At 38.9% G+C, this 23,839-nt stretch overlaps 1 protein-coding gene across 3 annotated transcripts in view; it reads left to right on the top strand.

Annotated features, from left to right (window-relative positions):
• LOC309715679 (seizure protein 6 homolog) overlaps window positions 1–23,839 on the top strand; it is a 95,208-nt gene that overhangs the window by 46,011 nt on the left and 25,358 nt on the right. For all 3 annotated transcript variants that reach the window (XR_014279267.1, XM_082548986.1, XM_082548985.1), the window contains exons 2-4: window positions 5,972–6,730; window positions 7,140–7,261; window positions 22,080–22,272. Coding sequence is in view for 2 of the 3 variants with exons in the window: in XM_082548986.1 (XP_082405112.1) it covers window positions 5,972–6,730; window positions 7,140–7,261; window positions 22,080–22,272 (1,074 nt within the window). In the remaining variant the exon portion in view is untranslated. The remainder of the gene's footprint in view (window positions 1–5,971; window positions 6,731–7,139; window positions 7,262–22,079; window positions 22,273–23,839) is intronic.

Raw genomic sequence — 23,839 nt, 5'->3', positions numbered from 1 at the left:
TCACAAAGGAAACATGTCACTAACTAAATTTCCCCCGGGACAATAAATAGTATTTTATTGTACTTGTTCTAATGCACTGAATAATATCACAGTAACGTCATTCTGTCACTGCAATTACCACCTTTAATTTATGAATTAGCTCTAATTAACCAGCTGCAGTGTAGTGTGATGTGATTCATTTATACACGTAACCTCTTTAGCGTGCAGCATGGTTGCTACTTTTAGCTGTTGCACGTCAATAAATGATGTTTACCTGGGGTGCAGAGAAGCAACAGCTTCCACGAATGATAACAGCTGCTATGGCTTTGTGATTTAAAACTAATCTTGTCACAAGTCTTGTGACTTGAAAGAACTTGCCTGTCACTGTTTGCAACAGTATGACACAAACCTACCAAAGCACATAAAGGTCACATTTTTTTTTAAAGTACACTGTGTACGGCAGTATATTAGAGTACATAGACACATGGTTAGACAATAATGTTTAACTGGTGGGCAGTGTTGGGAGATATTATAACTATATACTTCACAGTCATGTGAAATAGAAACTAAGTAAACCCTTAGTGGTTCCATAGGAATTAAGAGGGTAAGCAGCAGCCAGGTGCTGCTCATCAAATGCACTTGATGAACTGATCATCAAAAAGTTCGAGCGCCTCTATAACAGCAGATGTTTTGGCATTTTTATGTAGCATTAAGTCACAATAACATTCACTTCATGGTGCTTTATATTGCTTTATATTGTAAGGTAAAGAACCGACATTAATACAGAGAAAACTGTATCATATATATAATCAGAACACACATCGTGATCAAGCACTTGGTGACAGCGGGAAGAGTGAAGAAGAAAGATTCATGCATCACGGGAAGCCCTCAGCAGCCTAGACCTATTGTAGCATGACTAAGATGACGCAACAATAACCTGATGCTGCTCTAACTATAAGGCTTATCAAAAAGTAAAGTTTTAAACTGGGATGTACACTCCATCTCCCCAGCAGTAGAAATCCAAGCACATTACCAGGAGAAAGCCTCTTTTTTCTAAAAAGAACATGGCAACGCAGCTTAAGTTTACAATGTTGTATCAGGACAAACCACAAGACTTCTGGTACAATTTCTTTTGGGCAGACAAGACCAAATGCACAGCACCACATTTGATCATGATGATTGGAGACGATAATTTGGGCCTTTTTTGGAGCCTTGCAGTCACTGAATTGACCATGAACTTCTCTGTATACAAAAGTATTCTAGAGTTAAATGTGAAGCCATCTGTCCGACAGCTAAAGCTCGGTCAAAATTATGTCATGCAACAGGACACTGTTGAATGCCAGCAAATCTAAAGCAGATTGGCTGAGAATTAAGAGACATGATGCAATGGCCCAGTCAAACCTCAACCCATAACCCTTGAAATGTTGAGGTGGGACATTACGAGAGCTATGCATAAAAGAATTCCTGTAAACCTAAAGGAACTGAAGCAACGCTGCAGAATGGACCAAAATCCTTCTGCAATGATTTGAGAGACTGATAAAGGTCACATCACTTCCCGTTATTGCTTCTAGAAGTGGTTCAACCCATATGGAAAAGATATATATAAATCTTATAAAGTTTGTATCTGTCTTGTGTGAAACTTGTATGAAAAGCATACAAAAGTGAAAACAGATATAAGATCCCTTGAAAAATTATATAATGAAACTTGTATGTTTTGGATACTTCCTAAAAGAATATATGAAAGTAATGAGAAAGTGGCCACTTTAATGAGTAAATCATATAAGTTTTTACTATTTCTTTTCCATATGGGAAGCTACTAAATCACAAGGCATACTTAGTTTTTCCCAACTACATAGTCTTACTTTCTTTTTTTCACAACTTCAGCAACAAGGTGTGTCTGTATTATGAGGAATGCCGCCTGAGAAAAACGCCAGTTATTTTTCATAATGTAACATTACCATGAATAGCATCACAATTTAAACATTTGCATGACATTTTGAAAGCTTTGCTTCTGGTCTTGCTTTTTTTTTTTTTTGCATTATTTGAGAACGTGTATGAGAGAGGACTAAAATTACAGTTCAGGCTACTTAAGCAGAATATTATTTTCGTTTAGACTACTGTTGAAAAATTCCTGGCAAATGAACCCCACAAATGGTGAAGTAAAAACAAACAAACAAAAAACCCCAAAATGATGATGAGCCTGGCCATGCTCTCAACCTGACCACTTAGGACTTGAACAAGATGGTTCTTCCAAGAAAACCAGTGCTCATTAAAAGTGATGATCCTTGACATCACGACGGCTGAACCAGTTTGAAATAAAGGAATTTAAATTTAAAAAGGGAACTTCAAGCCAATTTTTTGGCTTGAATTATAGCATTAGACAATTAATTATATGCAGTCAGTATTTTAGTGATGTACCTGGATGAAGCATAACTAATTTTAACATGTTTTTTTTTTCAGGTTGAAACTAATAAATAAATTACTTTCCTGATTAGATTTCTTCAAAATTATTTTATTGATTTTATTGATTTCTCCCTGTTGCTCCAAACCTCAGCTGTAAACAGCCAATTAAAGTTTGGAGATTAGAACAATATGGTAGCAGTGCCTCTCTGTAATCACCACAGTGAGGTCTTCAACCTGTACACATTGATCCTCTATTGATCTGTGTATGAGAAACTCTGGTTCAACCCAGCCTTCCATCCTCACTCTCCACATTCACTCAATATTCTGACTGGAGGGCAGAAAATAGATGGTCGAAATCTGTGCTACAAAGACAGAGACAGAGGGAGAGGAAGATAAGACAGTAGGAGGCAGGGCTTAACAGCCACAAGGAGCAATTACAGTAATTATGATAAAAATAAATAAATGAATAAATAAAAACTCTCAATTTATTATGCAATATGTGTGTATGTGTGTCTTTGAGATTGTTGAAGGCCAGTCTTATATACTTCAATCATTTATGAAGACCCCCCCCTTTAGTCTCTTTATTCTCTCTGCTAGAATGACATGTCAAATATGCTTAGTTTGCCTTTATAGCACCATTCTTGCTCCCCTTGTTGTGACAGAATAAGGCTACAAGGAAATGTTTCTCCTCCATCTTAGAACATCAAAAGGTCTTTGAATTGCTTCTGTCACCACAAAAGATGAATGTGGTGTTGTCGTGTTTGTCAGTAAAATGTAAAACCATGTGTCAATTCTGTCCGCCTAGGAGAGGCTTTGTAATAAAGCTGTTTGCTCTTCCTCTTGAATAGCCCAATCAAAGTTTTATCAATGTGCCCGGTGGTGGTAAAAAGTACTCTGCGTCAGCAAAATGTTACAGAACCTTACAACTTCTTTCCAAGTTTATGAGCAAAGCAGAGCGTCTCCTTCGGCACAGCAATTTTTCAGATTTATTCAGATACTATTTCTTTTTTAAAAACCCAAATGTATGTTTCCTGTTGTGGAATCCTTAGGAAATCAATAACTTCAAATTTGACTTTGCAGGGTGAATGTTTACCAACTGGCAGGCTGATTTGAGCCTGAAATATATGCTATATTTCATAGGCAAGAAAGTGACGGGTTCTTATAATCAACACATTGAAAAGTGTCGGTCGATTGAAGAATATGCAAGCTTTATAATTGAATCAGATGTGAGGAAAGAGGATGAAACAGAGTTCTGTAAGAGTTCACGCTGAGGAGCATGGTATAAATTCATGTACGATTAAAGAAACAGGCTTATCTAGAATTTCAAGGCACAAACAGTGCGTGTGCTGTGTATCTATGTACTCAACATTTTTTGTGCAAATGACCTCTAAGGGAATCACAAAGGCCTAGAGACCAGTGGATGATCACCTAGCACCCTCTGGTCCCTATAGTTAAATATTCTCCCGACAATATAAAACACAGATGCAGCTTCCAGGTTGGAAAAATGAAGCCATCACAGAAGTAGCTTCAACATGCACTGTAACTGAAAGTGACCAGATGGCAAGAGCTGTGGTTGCACAAAGGCTCCCAATAGAAGAAGACTTGAGCTCTGTAAACACTTTCCTGCTAAGTTTATGGGCTCGGTCATTCACTTTTGGTCATATATTTAAAAAAAATAAGTCCATTTTGTAAATCGTTGTTATACCATCTTCCAGAAACGAAGAATTATCTATATGACACCACATGCTCATGCTCAACCACAAGCTTGTTAATCACAAGTTGTTAGTCAATGAGCATGCGGTTTAATGCTGTAGCAGTGCACATAAACTGAAGTAAAGCTGGTAAACTTTTTTATGTTTGTGAAAAAGGCAGTGTCTTCCATGCATACCAATAGTGACTTTCAACCTGCTAGCAATCAAAGCAGTTTCAAGGTGCATCACTGTATAGTTCTTTATAACCAGTTTCACACTAATGATTGCCATCTATCAGCCTCTCACAGAATACATATTCTTCCTAGCGACTCATGACTACCTAGAGTCACTGACCAGTCTTTTGACCTGTGTGAAGGAGGCTTTAGCAATTGATTTCACAGCAAATATGAGCTACCTCCAGCAGCCACTCACAACTAGTTGGGGAATACACTTTTTTTTCTCAATTCCGGTGGTTGCCAGATGGTTGCTGACAAGCCTTTAGGCTTCTCTGACTGAAGCCCTAAATATATAACGGAGTCTTCCATTGGTTTTGATTTCAAACTTAGATTCTGTCATGCTCTTGGAGTGCTGTAATAGAAGCACTCACATAGGGATATCTCATTGATTTGCTGCCACGGTGTCAACAACATCCTTTCATCTTTAAGTGTGAAAAGTGTGCCGGCAGCTATTTTGCCTCATTAAGGCAAACTGTCACCCCAAAGTGCCAAAGCTGACAGCATTGTTTCTTGTTAACATATGTGTATAAAAGAAGATAATATGAACTTGCAAACCTTAACAAACCCTACATATTATTGAAATAGTACCAGGCTGATGTGTCAAATACTGAAAGTTAGATATATTTTTTAAAATGTTAGAAGTGCCAGTATCAGAATGGCAAAATGACTGCTTAGTTTGGGATGATTTAGATCAGGGGTGTCAAACTCAAATACACAGTGGGCCAAAATTCGAAAACTGGAACAAAGTCGCGGGCTAACGCTAATATTTATTGAAAAAAAAAAATCTTCCTCTAGATATAAGAATGAATCTTTTCTTATGGACTGAAACAAGTTTTGCTGAAAAACTGAATATGGAACAAGCAAAGCTTAATACTAAACAATATATATATTAACTGTATAATACCAGTAGGCCAGCTCTAATAGTAATTTGGTATGGCTTCGCGGGCCAGAGTTTGACACCTATGATTTAGATGGTTAATGATAACTGATTTTACCCATGATTGACTAATAGAGAGCTTGTTTTCATTTGGTGGTGTTTTTACTTTTTTTTCTTGTTAAAAGCTAGACTACATCCTCTCAGTCTCACGCCAAGCTTTCATTGAATGCAGAGTGTAATTATGGAATCTGTTTTTGATACTACCTTATTAATTGTGTTCATGGTCTTAAAAATACCCCAATATGTTAAGTACTAAAAGTTTTTTACATTAACATAGAAGATGGATACACTCCATGTGTTTAAATACTCCCTCTGTACAGTAATATTCATACTATATATTATATTTATGTTAACCTATTAGACTGACTTGCTAGTGAATAAATTTATAAAGGACTTTATTATGGTCATAGTTTCTCCAGCCTCACTGCACGCAGACGCACGCACACACACACACATATACACACACATGCATAATGAACTGATTAAAAATAGCAAAACTCAAAAAAGAAAGTGTGGAAGAATTATACAAGAGGAGAGCCTCTCACCTCATTAGGCATAATTTTGCAAGATTATAGGCTGGCAGAGTTGATGATTCTATAATGAAACTGTCAAAAAGACATACTACTCTCGTATACTGCATGTTGCTTCTATAGATCACTGGACTGTAATATTTTGCTTAATATAACTATATTACTTTTTTTCTCCTTTTTTCTTTTAATTTTCAGTTGCAAAAGATAGTAACAGCATCAGTAAGAGGACACTGGACCTAGACAGGGACCTCTTCACACACTCATCAACGCAGGACACAGAAAGTGAAGTCCATTCCATCACTACCGTCTCACCAATGAACATCCCCAACCACCAGCCAGTCTTCAAGGGCCTGCTGCTTCATGAGCATTTACTTACAAGGGACTTCCGGGGGGACCAGCATTTTTTTCGGAAGGATGGCTATGTGGCTGCATATCCCACCATGCCAGGCTCTGTGTCTGCTCCAAATGCAGCAGACCTTGTCACTCAACTTGTGCCCCATGAGGATGCTCCAGCTTTTTCAGATGTTGCCTCTACTGCTACTGTGGCTGCCACATCACCGCTGACTACATTTTCCCCCACAACACCAGCACTGCCCATGTCTATGCCTCAAAAGAAATCAAAGGAGAGGACCAGGGGGACAGACAAGGTCGATCCAACAACACACTCACTTACCACCCAGGTGACACCAAATAACAGAGGTTCAGGTGGTGAAAACAGCGGAGTACCTCCCTCATCTTCACTAGGAAGTCAGCCTCAGAGTTTGGGTGCTTCTCCGGAAGAGGCCACCTCGGGGAAGATGGAAAAGGGGGAAGCTAGTGAAATGGCACTAAAAAACAAAACCAGCCCTGGTCATCAGCTCCACAAGCTCACTCCGGCTTCTTCAGAGAAAGACACCACAACAATGTCCACGACTGTTACCACAACTACCACCATCACCACCATGCAAACATCAGGTAGGCAGAGTAATATTCTTTTTCTTTTTCTCTGACTTTCAAGGATGTACTGTACTGAGCTGGACATTTACCCTTAAATATAACACATGTATCCCAGAGGAAAAGAAAATTAAGCATCAAATCCTCAGCATTACTCCTGTTCATTTTGCATTCTGCACACAGCTATTCATCTTTCCGTCAGGGATAACGGAGTTGCTCATATGTCAAAAACAATCTGATTTTTCCTGATGTGTCCTGCCCGCCCTTCCCACTGGCCACAGAGGGCTGAAGGCCCAGATGAGTAGTGTCAGAGAGGATCTCTGCAGAGATAGTTAGAGGGTTACAGGGCCAGGGAGACACAGGTGGGCTGTCAGAAAGATCAGTGATCCGGGAAAATGGGAATCACTTGTCATTTTACTTTCTTCCACAGAGCCGTGTAGTCTGAATTTCACTGACCCTGAGGGTAACATTGAAATCCTGCAGCAACTTGACTCGGGAGTGGAGTGTAACTACTTGATTACTGTCTACCTGGGATATGGCATCGAAGTTCAGGTCAGTGCTAAAAGCTCACAATAATTATAATGTTAGTAATTTGATGAACGTTTGATGAAGTGGCTGTTTGGTAAGTTTCAAAACTCCATTAAGTAGCCACCTGAGAACAGGCTAAAACCAGCTCTAGCCAAAGCACTGCAAGAACTTTGGGATAAAATTTGAGGTCTGAAAAGGTGGAATCTAATGATATTGTCAGGTTGTGTGGAGCGTAAAGGTTAGGGCCCAACTGCAGGAAGCTGAAGGTTGAAAAACCACAAAAAGTGATGGAAAAAAGACAAGACAAGACAAGACAGTGCGTGAGGAATAGACAAGGGAAAAATAACAAATGCTATGACAAATGCTAACTCTGCAGTCTGCTAAAGGGAAGACAGGACTATTTATAACAGAGGGCTGATTGGGGAATGACAGATAGGAGAGTGGTGAAGGCAATCAGGACAATCAGGTAGAGACAGATAGGAAGTAAAACTAAGAAAATAAACTTTCAAAGTAAAGCAGGAAATAGCCAAAGGAGACTAATATAATGAATGCTAACACTTAACAAGATGCCAACCTAAGAGAAAGATACTGAATGTGGACATAAGGAGACTCACACTACACATGAAGAAAGAGACAAAGGAAATAAACTACAATGAAGAATAATTCAATTTCATTTCAATTCTATTTGTACGCCAAATCACAACAACAGTCGCCTCAAAATGCTTTATATTGTAAGGTAGACCCTACAATGATGCATGCAGAGAAAAAACCAACAATCATATGACCCCCTATCAGCAAGTACTTTGGCGACAGTGAGAAGGAAAAACTCCCTTTCAACAGGAAGAAACCTCTGGCAGAATAAGGCTTAGGGAGGGATAAGAGAAGGAAGACAAAAAATGTAATAATAATTAAGATGTGAACCAAAACACTGGATTACCAAAGCTGAACTTCATTACAAGGTCAAAAATAAAGTAATATCAGAAACTGTAGACTGAAAATCACAAGAACCAAGGTTCAGAATGGGATACCAATAGAATCATGTAAAAAGGAAATCCCAGTTTTTAACATATACACACAGAGATCAAAATGTCATAAATCTTAAAAAAAAACAAACAAACAAACCAAAACACACTAAACTTTTTTAAATAGTGAAAACAGCTGTCAGTGTATGGAGACAGTGAACCAAAATACTAACTCTGCAGTCTGACAAAACAATTAGCCTAAAAAGGCTATAAAGCTCATGGGAGCTGGGAGGAAATGCATAATTGTTTGTGGGTTTGTCAGAGCGACCCAAAAAACATGTTCCATTGTTAATCTAAAAATACTGATTATAGCCATTTCAACCTGAACTGTGCTTTCTGATGCTTTATAAAATGCTTATTAAACCAGTAAAGAGCAGTGACATATTTTGGTTTAGTTTAAGCAGTAACAGTAATTTCTGGTCTTGTGTGGGTTGATAGAGGTAGAAATGCAATGAATTACTGGGTTGAGTGGGTGGATGGGGACACAAGTGATGGGGTCTGTCTCAGGTTGAATGTTTGCCTGGTAAGTCTTTTCATAAAAGGTTATAAAAATTAACTGTCAGTGTATGCGCTCCCTGGCATTTGCAATTCTTCAAACGCCTCATTTACCATTGGAGACTTTATAAAATGTGTGAGCTTTGTCTTGCTGCCTCTGGGGGGCGAAGATAAGTCTTGACAGAGTATATGTTTGAGAGTGTGCCTTTTTTTTCTGAAAGCTTCCTCTGGGTAACTTAAGTAAATCTTGAAGCACTTATAAGCACATGCACACTCACCCGCACATGTGCATGCATACCCATGTAGGCATTTGATGTATCAGCTTTTTGCTTTCACAGCTTCTCCAGTGCTTTTGGCAGAAGATTTCTTGAACTGAAGGGCTATAAAGCGAAAATATATAGACATTTTATATTCACACATCAGTTGAGCTTGATAAAGAAATAAGATGAAGCCATGCATTTCAAACCACCATGCAAGCAGACGGGGGCCACTTTTCCCCTCCCTCCTGCAGACAAGCTGATAGTGATCTGATGGCAAACTTACAGACAATTGCTTGGCACGACTGAAGAGATTGAGGAAACAAGGCCCCTGTTCCTTGGGAATGCATGAAGTGACTGAAGGTGGAGAGATAGAGATTGAAATCAAGCATGTGTCATGCCATGCCTTTTCATCAGCACTGTGTGAAGCTCTTCTTCAGGGAGCCTATCCAAGATTTGGAAGGTTTTAAAAGGAAAAAAAGATTATCACAGAGTAGCAATGTGGCGTAGCAATGTCCTCATACAACCATATGCAAGGAGAACAACCTTAAACCATAAAATATAACCTTAAATTGGAACTATTTTGTTTTTTCACTTGTGAGTAATTTGTGCAAGCAAGCAGAAAAACTTGAATGTATTTATTCCTACTTAATAGTAATTTAAAATTAAATATGAATATTTAACATTAATATTAATTTGTTACATTCTTTTGCACTACTCCATAACATGTGACCAGTAACCAGATTACACTTTTCACTATTAAATTCAGCTAATACATTACACAAAGGTTCTTCAATTATCTGCATGTTGGAAGGATAGAGGAGAAAAACATCAAACAAACATGCTTTTTGTCTACCTGTGCTCTTACACTACAGTCATCTAATTTCAGCTCATCTGTGGAAGAGGAAAATAGTGGCGTGGTCATTACATTTATCTTTATTAACCAAAAAGACGAGAGACAAGTGTATTATACTGCTAACTAACTAAATAACTGCTAAATAGACCCTGTGCACGAGAAAATGCTAACTTCCTGGTTTGAGACCGGATGTGGGGTTGTATATTTCCGGTAGCTTTACTTTGCGGTCAATCGCTACTGCGGATCAGGTAGCGAAACTCGAAAACGGAAAGATCGCGTTAAGTTACAAAGAGGAGAAGGTGGGAACACTCACCACTGTTGTGTCATAAAAAATCTAATGATTAGTTTTGACGTTTAAAGAGTTTAGATCGATCAGTTGTTTACATCACTCAACACAAGCAGAACTGCATTACAGAATCAGAAGACACATCGTCCACATTCAGAAGCACATCTCTGTATAGTGACAGTTATTATGATTTAAACAGGAAAATGTTCAGCATTCAAACTATAGGTGAAGAATAGTCAAACCAGATGTTTCCCCCGTTATGTCGATATCAGCTAGTCAAGTACACACCTACACAGCATGTTAACAAACCGTGAAAAAAAAAGCCACACAAAAAATGAATGATTGCTGGTAAGGGTTTCTATACATTAGTATTTACGAAGGGTATGTTGTGACTTACCTTCAAAATTACAGTGGTCCCTCGCTATAACACGGTTCACCTTTCACCTCGCTGTTTCGCAGATTTTTAGTGCAAGTTTGCATGTTTTATTTTATGTCACATTGTGTCCTGCGTCCTGATCGCTGCAGACGATCTCCTCCGTGACGTCTCTCCTGTACAGTACAGAATCGCTGCATCGATCGCTAGCAGTGTGACTCTTATTTTTAGAACATAACACCTGTGATAAACGAGGGGCAGCTGTTTACAGATACTGAGAAATATAACATTTGAATCCCTTTTCTCTTTTGCTGTGAGGCGGGGGGGTAACATCGACAAGTCGATGAACAGCATTTACAGATATATTGGGTAAATGCCCAAGACATCTATAGAAATGTAAATCGCTGCTTGATTCATTCATTTGCTTAACTTGTTTTGGACCGTAAACAGGGCGCGAATAGGACACCGGAAACAATGCTCCCCACAAGAGTTTCCGCACCGGAAGTAGCATATGCTAACGTGCACATAGTCTATAGCATGCTAACACAAAGCTAGCCTAGAAGTCAGAGCGGCACTAAAGCTCAGCGTATCCCAACCCCAGTCTAACAGCCTGACGCTGAACTTTATCAGGTAACAAAGGCAGTGATGAACACAGTAGTGTTCCTCAATGTTTGGTCTCCTTTGCTTCTGTCCCAACTGTTGAGAGGGCCCAGTTGTTTTTAGGGTATTAGGAAGTGAGCACAAAGGATGGGAATTCACTCTTGTTGTTTCTTTTTTTAAATCTGTGGGTAAATAGATGGTAAATACCTTTTTCCCCCTCTTTTTTTTCTGTCTTTTTTCTCTTTTCCACATGTATAATTGTTAATGTACGTAATGACTTTAAATGTATATGATTCCCTTTGTTTTTGTGGTTTGTTCTGTTTTGTTTTTGTGTTTGTGCTGATAATGAATAAAAACTGTTGAATCATGTGGGAAAAAAAGGCAGTGATGAGCAATCAAGTTACAGCCTCCCTTTCTACCTGTTCATGTTTCTAAAATAGGATCATCATGATGATACTTTAAAGTCTCTTTGAGCTTTGCTTTATGGTGTCAGCTTTGTGTTCGCGTACAACTACTAAAAAAAGATCCACATTAGGATAGTGATTTGTGTTGGTGTGTGGAACTGTACCATAAGGTTTGTGTTGTTAACTGGTAATTGTGAGACATTGCATTTCAGGTCATTTTACAGAGTAACAAGAAAGTAATGTAACAAGTAAGTCACAAATTACTTTTCTCTGGTGAGTATTAAACCTGCTGAAGGTATAAATAACACGTTACAGTCCGGCTTCCCAAAACAGTTCCCAATCCTAGTTGGAACACAAATACAGCCTTTCTTTAAGTGGTTAAGCCAAAGCTGAAGTGCTGAACCCTAAGCTGAATGCAAAGCAGAGTTGAAGCCCAAAAAGTACTGGTAGAAATGGAGGCTAAAATGGTACAAGCCTGACTTGAAGATCAGGCTCTGGCTACTGGGCTGGTATCAGTATACATTGAGCTTTAACATCACTCTGGCTGGTTTTCTAGCTTTGTGTTAGCATGCTGTCTGTGGAGATACAAAAAGCTGATGTTGTGTTGGTAGTATACTTCAGTTGTTTCTTTCCTGATTGCAGTTTGCACTTTAGCACTCGGCTCTCGTCCTTTTGTGCAATAAAGGTAAAAGATCTAAAATTCCTCAGAAATTTTCTGTGGACTACTGTGGACCATTAGACCATTTCCCACCTCACTTATTATTGTATGATATTTACGTAACAATATTAAAATGCATTGAGATGACTGTTGTTGTGATTTGGGGTTATATAAATAAAACTGAAGTGAAACTGCTCAAGATAAAGTTACTTCATCTAATCACTCTCCTCTTCAAATCCTACATTCTTATTTTTGACACCCAGATTAACCATTTATAATAATAAACTGGAAAAACACTTGGAAATCAAAGGGTTTCACAAAAGCCACCATTTGGCCCAACATTAAAAACAGGAGTATAATCAAATAAAATGCCTATTAAGATTTTCAAGCACTTTCACGTTCTGTAACAGCAGGTGTCTTCTTTGTAGGCAGCCCTTTGTGTGGAGGTTTTTGGGAGATTTTTCACTAAGATATCATTGTAAATCAACAGTTGCTTGTTTAAGTGGAAAGGTATAAAGTTGGTCTCTACTAAAGTTTAAAATCCTTCCTTTTTTTTTAGTAATTTTGAGATAAACAGACAAAAACATACCCATGTTGGCAGGGATGAATTAGATTAAATTACCAGTTGTTGTAAAAAAAACAATTGATTGCTTTCACTTGTCTGATGAGCCTATTTGCAATAATTACATATTGATCTGTGAAGGGATCACACCTTCCCTTCAATTTCTCCAGTTAGGTTATGGATTTGTTGGTTTGCTAGAAACATACAAAATAACTCCAACCTGGGTTAAAAGCTCTTAGTGCCCACTTTTCAAGCTGTGTACTGATACAATTTACATTACCAACCATTAACACAGATTGAATGCACCACACTTTGTACCAGAGGAGCTGTAGTAGAGACATTATCATGAAGGGGCCTCTATTCTGGAAGGTAGCCATCAGTACAGAAGGCAGGGGAGGAAAATTAGATGAAGGAAATAATCTGAAGGGCAAATATGGAGACTGTGATAAATATTTATATGTTGCTGTTATGTACCTATGGCTCAGAGAAAAAATATAAATCTAAACAGCATTCAGAAACCCCCACTGAATTCTACCTGCATTGAAAAAAAAAAATCCCACAGAAATTGGTGGGGAATAAATAAGCAGAATCAAACCTTTTCTGTATTTAGTCAATATTCCTTTCAGCAGTCTGGCTTCTTGTGAGAGAGGGAGGATGAACAATGCATCACGAGAGTTTACTGCCCCCAGCCTGACTGTTCAACCCCTCTGCCACGGCTAACAGAATGCATTGCCCCATCTGGTGATTCTGAACATATAATGATTTTTTTCGTGCAAAATAACTGCAAATATTAAGAAGCTGCTCTAACATGCCTTTTAGCACTAACCTAAACTATTAGTCACTACCCCTGCCCCAAACCCCCCCAAAACAAAACAAAAAATAAACAAAAAAGACCAAAAACCAAAAAACCAAACCTAAAAGTAGTTTTGAAAAGGGCAGGCTACTTTGACATTAGGTGCAGGTTTTAATTGTTATCTCCTGGCCTTGTATTCAATAGTTAAATACAGAAAATATGTACAGGATGATAGCCTGCGCAAACTATGAGCTGGATATGAGATGTAAAATACTGATTTCCATCTGACACTCACTCCTATTTTATGAGGTTAGCTGTGATGAATTCCTTTAAAGCCACAACACTAGGGACTAGGGAGAAGTTTTTTTTATGGGTTTAATTCCAACCTCGGCTCTGAAACTGATTGTAGATTCAAATTGTGAAAATAGGAAGAATTAGAATCAAACTTAATTTAATATTGAATAAAGATAAAGACTCATGGGCTTACAGATGCCATTAGACAGTCCTATGGAGTACAAATGCTACCAAATCAACAGGAAGGAACATGTTTGTCCCTTTTCCCACTGTTTAAATACACATGGAGGTGATTTTTTTTCAGCTGTGAATTAGTGATATCTAAAGCAGATCTTATCTCTATATCAATCTCCCCTGACACTTTTGCAATAAGGTTTTAGGGGAGGACAGATGGAGGTTTTCCAGAACTGGACTGTGGCATTAAAGTGCTTAGAATCTGTTATGGTGCTTTTTTTTATTTATTTGATCAAATAAATCCAGTGGGTTAGCTAGATATCAATGCTTTCCAGGCCATCTGTCCTGCTCTGATTTCTCTGTTTCCTCTGCTTGCTGAACTACCTGCCTGGGTCTCAAGCAGAAACCATTTGAGGCGATGCACTGGTTGTCTCAGTTCTGTTTCATACCCGATTCTACATTCTGGCTCAAAGCAGTTGTAATGTGTGAGTACCATTGGTTAATGCATTACTAGAATTATAAACCAATTGCAAATCTCTCCAACTGTGTTGAAGTCTGATTATATTAGTGTTCCCTCTGTCAGTGCGCCCCAGGGTGGCTGTGGCTACATTGTAGCTTGCCATCACCAGTGTGTGAATGTGTGTGTGAATGGGTGGATGACAGGTTGTGTAAAGCGCTTTGGGGTCCTTAGGGACTAGAAAAGCGCTATACAAATACAGGCCATTTACCATTTACCATTTCCCATTTACTGACAAGCTTATACTACTATAATTCACGGTAATGTTCAGGAGTTACTATGCAGTCAGTACTCTATATTTTTTTTAGTCTTTCACCATCAACTTTTATTTACTTTACCCAGTTATTTTTCCACCTTGCTCTCATCTATTTTTTTTCCAATTCCTTCTCTCTTCTGGTTTGTCTAATCCACTTCATAGTATTTGAGCAAAGGGGAGTAAATTAATAGAATATGGCAACCAATTAGCATGACTCCAGTTGATTTGATGTTCCATTCATTTTCTTCCGCTAATCATGACTGATCATGGGGGCAGCAGCCTAACCAGAAGAGGCCCAGACCTCCCTCTCCCTGGCCAACTCCTCCAGCTTGTCCAGGGGAACACCCAAGTATTCTCAGGCCAGCCAAGAGATATAATCTCTCCAATGTGTCCTGGGTCTATCTCCTCCGGGTCAGAAATACCTGGAACACCTCACACAGGAGGCGCCCAGGATGCATCCTTGTAAGATGCCCAAACCACCTCAGCTGGCTCCTTTTTTGATGTGGAGGAACAGCGGCTCTCCTCTGAGCTCCTAAATGATGGCCAAACTCCTATACCTATCTGTAAGGGACACCAGCCACCCTTCGGAGAAAGCTTATTTCTGCCGCTTGTATCCACGATCTCGTTCTTTTGGTCACTACCCAGAGCTCATGACAATAGGTGAGGGTAGGGACTTAGATCAACCGGTAAATTGAAAGCTTTGCTTTTACGCTTTTTAGCTCTCTCTTCACCACAACGTACTGGTACAGCGTTTGCATCAATGCAACTGAATCTGTCCATTCACCTCTGGCTCCTTTCTCCCTAACTCATGTACAAGAACCTGAGATACTTAAAAAAAAAAAAAAAAAAACACATCTTACAGTAAAAGAAAAGAAAACTTGCCCTTTGCTTGTTTCCTTAATTAAACCTTATGAATATCAAAGGCTTTCAGTCTTAGTGGAGAAATTTAAAACTTCCAAGTTTTTATTTTTAATCCTGAGAGGAGTAAATATTGCTTCAGACACTTCCAAAGTAAAACAACAACAGCACCCCCCCCCCCCCCCCCCAAAAAAAACCCCAAAAAAAAAACAAAACAAAAAACAACAAGACAAAAAATAACAAACCTAATTAGCTCATGGCTGTATATGCTAATGAATGACACTGAAGGTAGGGTCGCCAAGGATGACCATCAATGAAATGCCCCTTTAAGGATTAAGATGTTACAGAGCATGCCAAGAGTTTATAGCTAAAACTGACTTGAGGGTTAATGATTGGTATTTGATGCTGCTTCTGTGACCATGCTCCTCTGACTCCAATCAATAGTCATGTTAATAAGCGGCACAAATACTTGACACACAGGCCCCTCTCAGTGCTGGTTGAATTGCTGTATTGATCCTTGCACTCCGATTTTAATTCTAGCATTTCTTACAAAAGAAGCAAACTGCACAAGGCATTGACCCTGGCTGAGGGTGGCTGATGAGGGAGGGAATTAAATTTGTTTTGTTGGCGTTCAGTGACCGCTGGTGCTCGTTTCAGATGGAAGTGCCACAACAAAGATGGAAAGATTTTCAACAAAAGCGAGTCTCGGCACTTTTGTAAAAACAAAAGTTCCACTCGTAAAATTCTTTGAAGAACGTAATCACGCGGTGTTTTAACAAGGTAATGTTTAGGCCATTCTTTGGATCGGGTCCCAGGCAGCACAAACGACAAAGGACACCGCAGATGTGTCACAGGGAAACGAGTCTGACTGAGGAATGGAAGCCAGCGGAGGCTTGCTGCCTTTAATCAACTTGAGATGAGGCAAAAGGAAACCTTCATCAGCCTTTGCTGTGGGTGAGTAAGTCAGGTCATAAAGAAGGCCAGTTTGATCTTGATGAGCTTTTCAGGGCTTTGGCGAGATGAGTTTTCATGGCGCCTTGCAATCCTGAGAGGAATGCTTTCAGGTGACACTAATTGCTCCTCCACCCAGCTAGCTGTCATAAAGGAAGAAGAAGAAGTCTGTCTGGCAGAAGGTGAAGTCGTCTCCCCCCCCCACACAACTCTTTTAGTGCCATGATGAGAGTGGGAGGGTAGAGATGCATGCTTGAAAATATGAAGAGTAATCAGTAATGCATGAATTTAAATCTATGCAAAAAATGCAGTGTAGCAAATAAACCGAGGTGTCAAGGCCTGAGAGAAAATGAAGCTGATTTATCAAAAAGAAAGAATCTCATCTAATGAAATGGCTTCTAATGTCTGAGTAACTGAGCAAATAGAACAAAAAACAAAACCCCAGCATCCACTGTTTAACTTATCACTAAGGTGGTTGCATTTGGTAAACTCAAGAGCCAGCTCAAATTAAACACAAGGGACAATGAGTGAGTTATTGTATGCAGCTTCTGGCTCCTGCACATTCTCATTAACATTCAGCATTTGCTTATTGGTAAGAATCCATTGTTTTAGACAGCAGGGCAAACAGGACATGGCCTTGACTGTTTTATGTAGAGGTGAATGTTCAATTAAGATAACGTTTTTATATAATGAGCACTACAACTCCTTTTTTTTTTTTTTTTTTTGCTTGCACAAATCTATCCAGAGATACACGAAAACTGCCAACTGGATGAGCCAAAAATTATTCAAATGGCAGTGGTTGTGATGGTGGTTGTGGTGGGGGAGGCACAAGCAAGGAAGCAAGGTAGACACATTTCTGGTATGTTCCAGTTTATAAGCCAGGGGATTTTATCATAGTAATTATGATACTGCAGCTGGTGAGTCCAGTGGCTGTTGATTTATTGCCCCCAGCGGCAGGGTCATTTAATTTCCATGTATGGCGGTATCATTTTGATTACATACAGCTCATTTCTGCATAAGCAATAGCTCCTGTGAGTCAGTGTAAATGTTCATTACTTTTTGCCACCAGATGTTTTCAACAATAAAATATCAGTGAGAGCAAGCCTCTGTGGACAGTTAACTCATTTTGCAGATAAATGAATAAATTAGTGAACAATGCCCATATCTCACGTGTATGAAGTCAGATTGGTTTGATATAGTGTCTATTTTAGGACACCAGGAGAAACATTTGGGTTTTGTCCAAACTGCATTTGTACTTTACATTTTTAAACATAAATATCAAAGTTTGAAATAACTCCTGGCTTTATAATATGGATTATTTAGTTTATATTTAGTATTAGATTAACTGTACAGTATGACGCAATCACTGCATGAACTCTGTGTTTGGCTGTTTTCTGTTCAAATGTGATAACACCCCTACACACTGTTGACGCACACAATAGTACAGTTCAAAGAAAGCTCCTTGTCCTACAGGGCTACACAGCAAGATCAAGGTGTTCAGTCCTACAAATATCATTGTCTTTTTGAACGTTATAATGGACATTTTCTTTCATAGTTAGTATTCCAAGTGCAATTCTAGGCCTCACAATTGTACTGTAGCCTTGCAGGATAGTGTGTTCATTACAGTGGTTTGAAAAGACACAGGGTAGAGGAGAGGGGTGACCTTCTCTTCTCTAGTCCTCTCATTTTGATTTGTCTCTGGAAAAATATTGGACCATGGGTTGGGAGAAAGATAATGCTACTAGAGAAAGTGCACCTTATCCAAGGTCGGTGTTGCATTTCTTTTATTGCCCTGAGCTTATTTCATGAAAAAAAGAAAGAAAAAAAGAAAAAGAAAGATATTCTGTCCTCTCTCAACATAATTCTGAAAATGGAACACCATACTGTATAGATGGCATCCTGTGATAATGATGTGGTTGGTGCAGAAGTGTGCTTGGTCAGCCAAATCCCTGGCCACACAAATGTGTCTGCTGAGGCAGGGATTCCAGCTAGGACTTACCATAATACTGCTCTCATTACAGTCCAGAGGAACACGCATGTGTGTGTGCTCTTCCACACACACACATACAAGTGTATGTGTGTGTGTGGTGTATGTGTGTGTGAGTGTGAGTGTGAGTGAGACAGTGAGTCCCTGTGGGCATTTGGCTGTAGCACTGGAGAAGATAAGGTAGTCTGATGTCTCCTGACATGGTCAATGATTCATAATTGAGGCAGGACAGCTGTTGCTGGGTGCACTGACAGGTCCCAGGGTGGATGACAGATGATAGGGCCCTCTGGGGCTGAGCTATCTATCAGTCCAAATGTTCTCTGTCCACTATCTGCTCACCTATCCTTCATAAGCCTCCCTGATATATGTAAACCAAGTAGTCACAGATCCGCAATCTTGTTCTGCTCACTGAATATGATAAGTTGTTGCAGTATCAAAGACTACTGTCGATACCGTATCCAAGGTGGACATCAAATAATTAAGAATCCAATTTACAATCAAATTATCTTCTGTGTTTCAGTGAATTCAAATGCTGTTTTTAAACAAAGCCACAAAAAGCTCTTAAGTGAATATTAAAAATGACAAAAATAAAAATTTTTAATATTTAATGTTCTGCACCATAGACAAAGCAACATTTATAAATCAGAGCTTTTCTAGCAGGTCCACCACAAGCCCATGATAGTGAGAGTAAGTATGCTACGAAAGTGTTTGTTTCATTGTGCTCTGGAAGCCACTATATGGATGTCTCTTTTTTTTGCCTCATGACATACCTGAAACCTAAGCCCACTACCTGTGACAGCATTCAGTTTCACATACTGTGCCGACCTCTTGAGTTTTATACATGGCTCGGAAAATGGGAAGATATTTCAGAAGACATTTATTTAAACATATGCAAACATAAATGAAAGTATATAAGGCAAAAGTTTAGAGTTACAGCAACAGTTCACAAAGTTTTACCAAGCTTAAGTTTGTGAACATCTCTTGTGTTGTTCTTCTTCTTGTGTTCTTGGCAGAACTTAGTCTTTTCTCATAGTTTTTCAGTTTCTTGACAGCCACCTTTCCAGTAAGACTATTTCTAATGATGCTTTGACGAACAGTAGACTGATAAACCAAAGAACTAGTGTCAGATCATTGCTTAATTGTTTGTTGCTTAAAGATGTGACTTTCAGATACAGTTCATGCGCTCCCAATAGTTTTTCAGCCTGACACTCCTTTTATCCTCCACTTGTACAGTTTCCTTCGAATTTTTAAGGATACACTGGACACCAATGCCATATCTTTTGGCAATCACCTTGTTGGTGCAAAAATACAATGACACAAACTGTGTCATCTTTATTTTTTGTAGATTCAACTAAAGACATGGAAAAAAAATATATGTTTTTGCGACATGCTACTAATAACAAAGGTCCAAAAGATATAACCTGTGAGTGTCGCTTTGCTAGGTTGTCTATTATGTGTAGACACAAAACAGGTTCATCTACTGATTTTAGGTGCCTCCTTCATGCTTGAATAATTCATAGTTCAGTATTAAATGGCTTAACAATCAAACAAACTGTCTGTTTATTTACAGCAGTGGGTACAAACAGCAACGGGGTGTGAACATGAAACCGAAACCTAAACTGGGTAAACTAACAACACAAACCAGGAATGACGGTGCAGGGAGGTCCGGGGAAATACATACAGGGAGACCGAGGGGAAACAACACAGACGAACCAGCGATTACTAAGACAGAAAATACAACTTAAATACACTCAGAACACAGGGAGATTACACACAGGTGGGAGACACAGCTGGGAGTGATTAACATGACGAGACCAGGGAGGCAAACTGAAAACACATAAGACGCAGACCTTCACAATAAAACAGGAACACACGGGGGGAACAGGGTAAACACCAATTAGAGAACAGAACCAAAATCGCGAAGAGAAAACACAAAACGCTGGGTCAAAAGGACCCAGGATCATGACACAAACAAACAAACACATTTCCTCTGAAAATGGTTGGGTGCAAAGACTTGACTGAATATGAAGGAAAAAGCAGCCAATGTTCGAAGAATAACTTTAAAAGATCTTTAGAAAGCCTGAAGAACTATTGTTCAAGACCACTTCAAAAACAAGAAAGACACGGGGAGTGGTTTAATTTTACAGATTACTGTATAGAATTACTTAAGATTATTTAGCTGCTTGGCCACCAACATCCTGTTGCGCTTCAGTTTTCTATGGCAGCGGTTTTCAGAGCAATGTCTCAGCGTACTCTACAACCTAAAGAAAACAGCAATTAGCTTTAGAACATAGTGAACCATTTATCAGACATTCACAGAGAGACTGGTCGAGACCAAAAATAGTGCTGAAAGGCAAGATTAGACTTGCATTTTCCAAGTGGTCAGAAAAAGAAACCCGGCTATAACTGATGTGCACAACATGATAAACAACAAATAGAAGACGCAGGAATTTATACAAGGGCAAACTGAGAACTAATAATGGGAGTGGAAACAGCTCTGGAACAAGAACAGGGGATGACAATCAACGCAACGAGATAGGCGAGAAAGTAAAACTAAATACAACACGAGAGAAAGCAAAAGGCAACAACTCTTATCTGGAAAACCAAGAGCTGACTAAAAATAAAAAGCCAATTTAAAAAAGTAGAAAAAAGTCAAATGATGATAGAAGAATATATATATACAGGACACAGGGGAGGGGAAGAAAATAAATAAGCAAGGAACCAAATAATTACTAGGACTCTAAGGTAAGCTAGCAAGAACCAAACTTCAGCATGAATAATGCAAAACTCAAAGAACCATAAACTATGCAAAACTCAAACCCTGGCATCAAGACCCAGGGACCATGACAGACTAAACAATATGTGTGTCAGATGAGAAGAACAATGAATTATAAAATCCCATCAACCTACAATGACATAATCAGAATGTTCTAGCAAAACCCAGTGATGAATGTACCATCTTTTATTATCATATAGAATGATGATTAGGATCTGTTGTTGGATTTTTATTTTCCTTTTTGACTTCTGCCAATAATTAAATAAATGATGCTCCAAATGTCTTTACACAGACCGTTTTACTACATACAGTAGTCCTGATTCCTTTGCCAAATTTAGCTGCAGATTCTGAACCCAAGACATAAGGCGTTGCTAACAGACTATTCTGCAGGCAGGCAGAAAACATAGAAGAAGAGGAATTGTGCAACAAACCATTAGTGGAATGACTCAGATAGATTCTACTATTAGTCAAAAATATGTTTTCATCCCAGCTGCAGGTTATCAAAGAAATGAAAGCAAACATGTTTTCTGAGGGGGAATATTAAGGGTGAATACATATGCTCAAACTAGTACTGAAAATAATATGTATGCAATGTAACATTTGATAATGTGTTGGTCTAATAAGAGCCTTTGCAGTTCTGTTGGAAAATTGTTTTTTTTGTTTTGTGAAATTGCACCAGTGAGAGCTGTTGTTTAATCTTATTGCATGGGTGTGTTTTTTTAGGTGCTAAATGTGAGCGTGTTGGAAGGAGAGCAGGTGACCGTGGAGGATACAGGAGGTCAAGAACCCTTCATCCTTGCCAATGAGTCGGTCTTGATGACTGGCTTAGTGCTACGCAGCTGGAGCAACCAGATCTCTATCAGTCTCCGTAGTGAGAAACGCCGCAATTCAGCATATCTCCTACTCCATTACCAAGGTGAGCAGAAGCTATACATTACTAGCTTTGGTGCCACATCATTCAAACACGTTACATTAAACATGACAACAGCTTATTGTTAAGCAGCAGCTTTCTATCAGGTAATGCTTATCCTCAAGCAAAGATGGTGCAGAGCTGGTGAGAGGCTGCAAAATGGTTGACTAATTGCATTTAAAATTGCTCTATTTCAAAACACTATCTGTTGACCTTCAGCTGGGCAATGATGTGTATGTGCCTTTTCCATTTAAATTTTTTCATTTGCCATTTCACGGATCACATTTGTAAAGAATCATTAAGTGTAATAAAGTAGTATCTGGTGTGTCAGCCGCAAATCCTGTCAGTAGAAATAGTTACTGTGTTGTTGGTGAATATAATGGCCTATAATTTCCAACCTCTCCCTCGCTTATTTTGTGTGTGACATTGATCTTCTATGTCTGTAACAATGTCTGTTTATCTTAGCAATCACACAAAGTGGCCGCCAATTACATGCCCCATCGATTTGAGCTGACGGTGGTCGCTGGTGGACAATTCATTCTACCACATTACTGTGGTACTTTCATCAGCTAGAAAATGAAAGGGGCCATCAGAACTGCGGCTGATGTGAGATAAATCAGCCCATCGCTGTTGGATGTTTGAATATCACTGTGAGGTCAGGCCGAATGATGACAGTGAAGGGTCACCACAGAACATACAGGGTGATGTATAGCTGGGAACACATGGTGATAAACAGTTGAAATATATATGAGTATTATTTTATATCAGTTGGTACACTTTTCACCTTTACCTGTCCCATTTGGATTTTGCATTGTTTAAACACCTCAAACTCAATTGAAGTAATGCAATGCAAATGCAAAAGTACAAAAAATAACATTGAATACATAATGTACTCTATAATATACAGGACATCCTTAAGTGAATAGCATACCTCCACCTTGGCATTGAAATTATGCATGCTGTATTTGCTGTAAAAAACAAACAATTAATTTCTATATTATCCTATATTGCACCAAAATAAGTCAACATTTTGCTGTGCTTCTCAGTTTTAACATTAGCAGGGCATTTTTTCCCAAAATTCCTGCCCACTATGAAAACAATTTAACATAATAGGCTTCCGTGTTATACTTCTTTGCCAACAATGTATCAAAAAAATGATCACACATGCAGCCTTGTCCGTCTAAAAACCTGTTTGGTTTGAAAGTTGATGGAACAAATTCAGCTACATTAATGAGAAAAATAGCAGGAGCAGATTTCATGAAGATTAGACATATCGGAGTCACGGAAGATATTTCAATTTGTGTTCTTCTGCTTTGCAAGCGGGGTATCTTCTTGTCCTTTACAATGGACTGTGAGAAATGTAATTGGACAAGCGTGGAGAAGCAGATAGAACTGTGGAGAGACGCATCTCAGCTCGTCTGTAATTAATATTTGCTACAGCACGAGCTTGTGATGGCAGACTGATGTATCTGTCTATAACAAGAGCAGTTTGACACTTGGAAAATAACTTAGTGTTTTTTACTGTTTATGTTAAGAGAACATAAAGTGTGGGAATGAAGAGGGGCTTACCACT

This window comes from Aulonocara stuartgranti (genome assembly GCF_965226115.1).
Source record: "Aulonocara stuartgranti genome assembly, chromosome: 10".
Taxonomy (NCBI): Eukaryota; Metazoa; Chordata; class Actinopteri; order Cichliformes; family Cichlidae; genus Aulonocara; species Aulonocara stuartgranti.
This window is presented reverse-complemented; position numbering and strand designations above follow the sequence as displayed.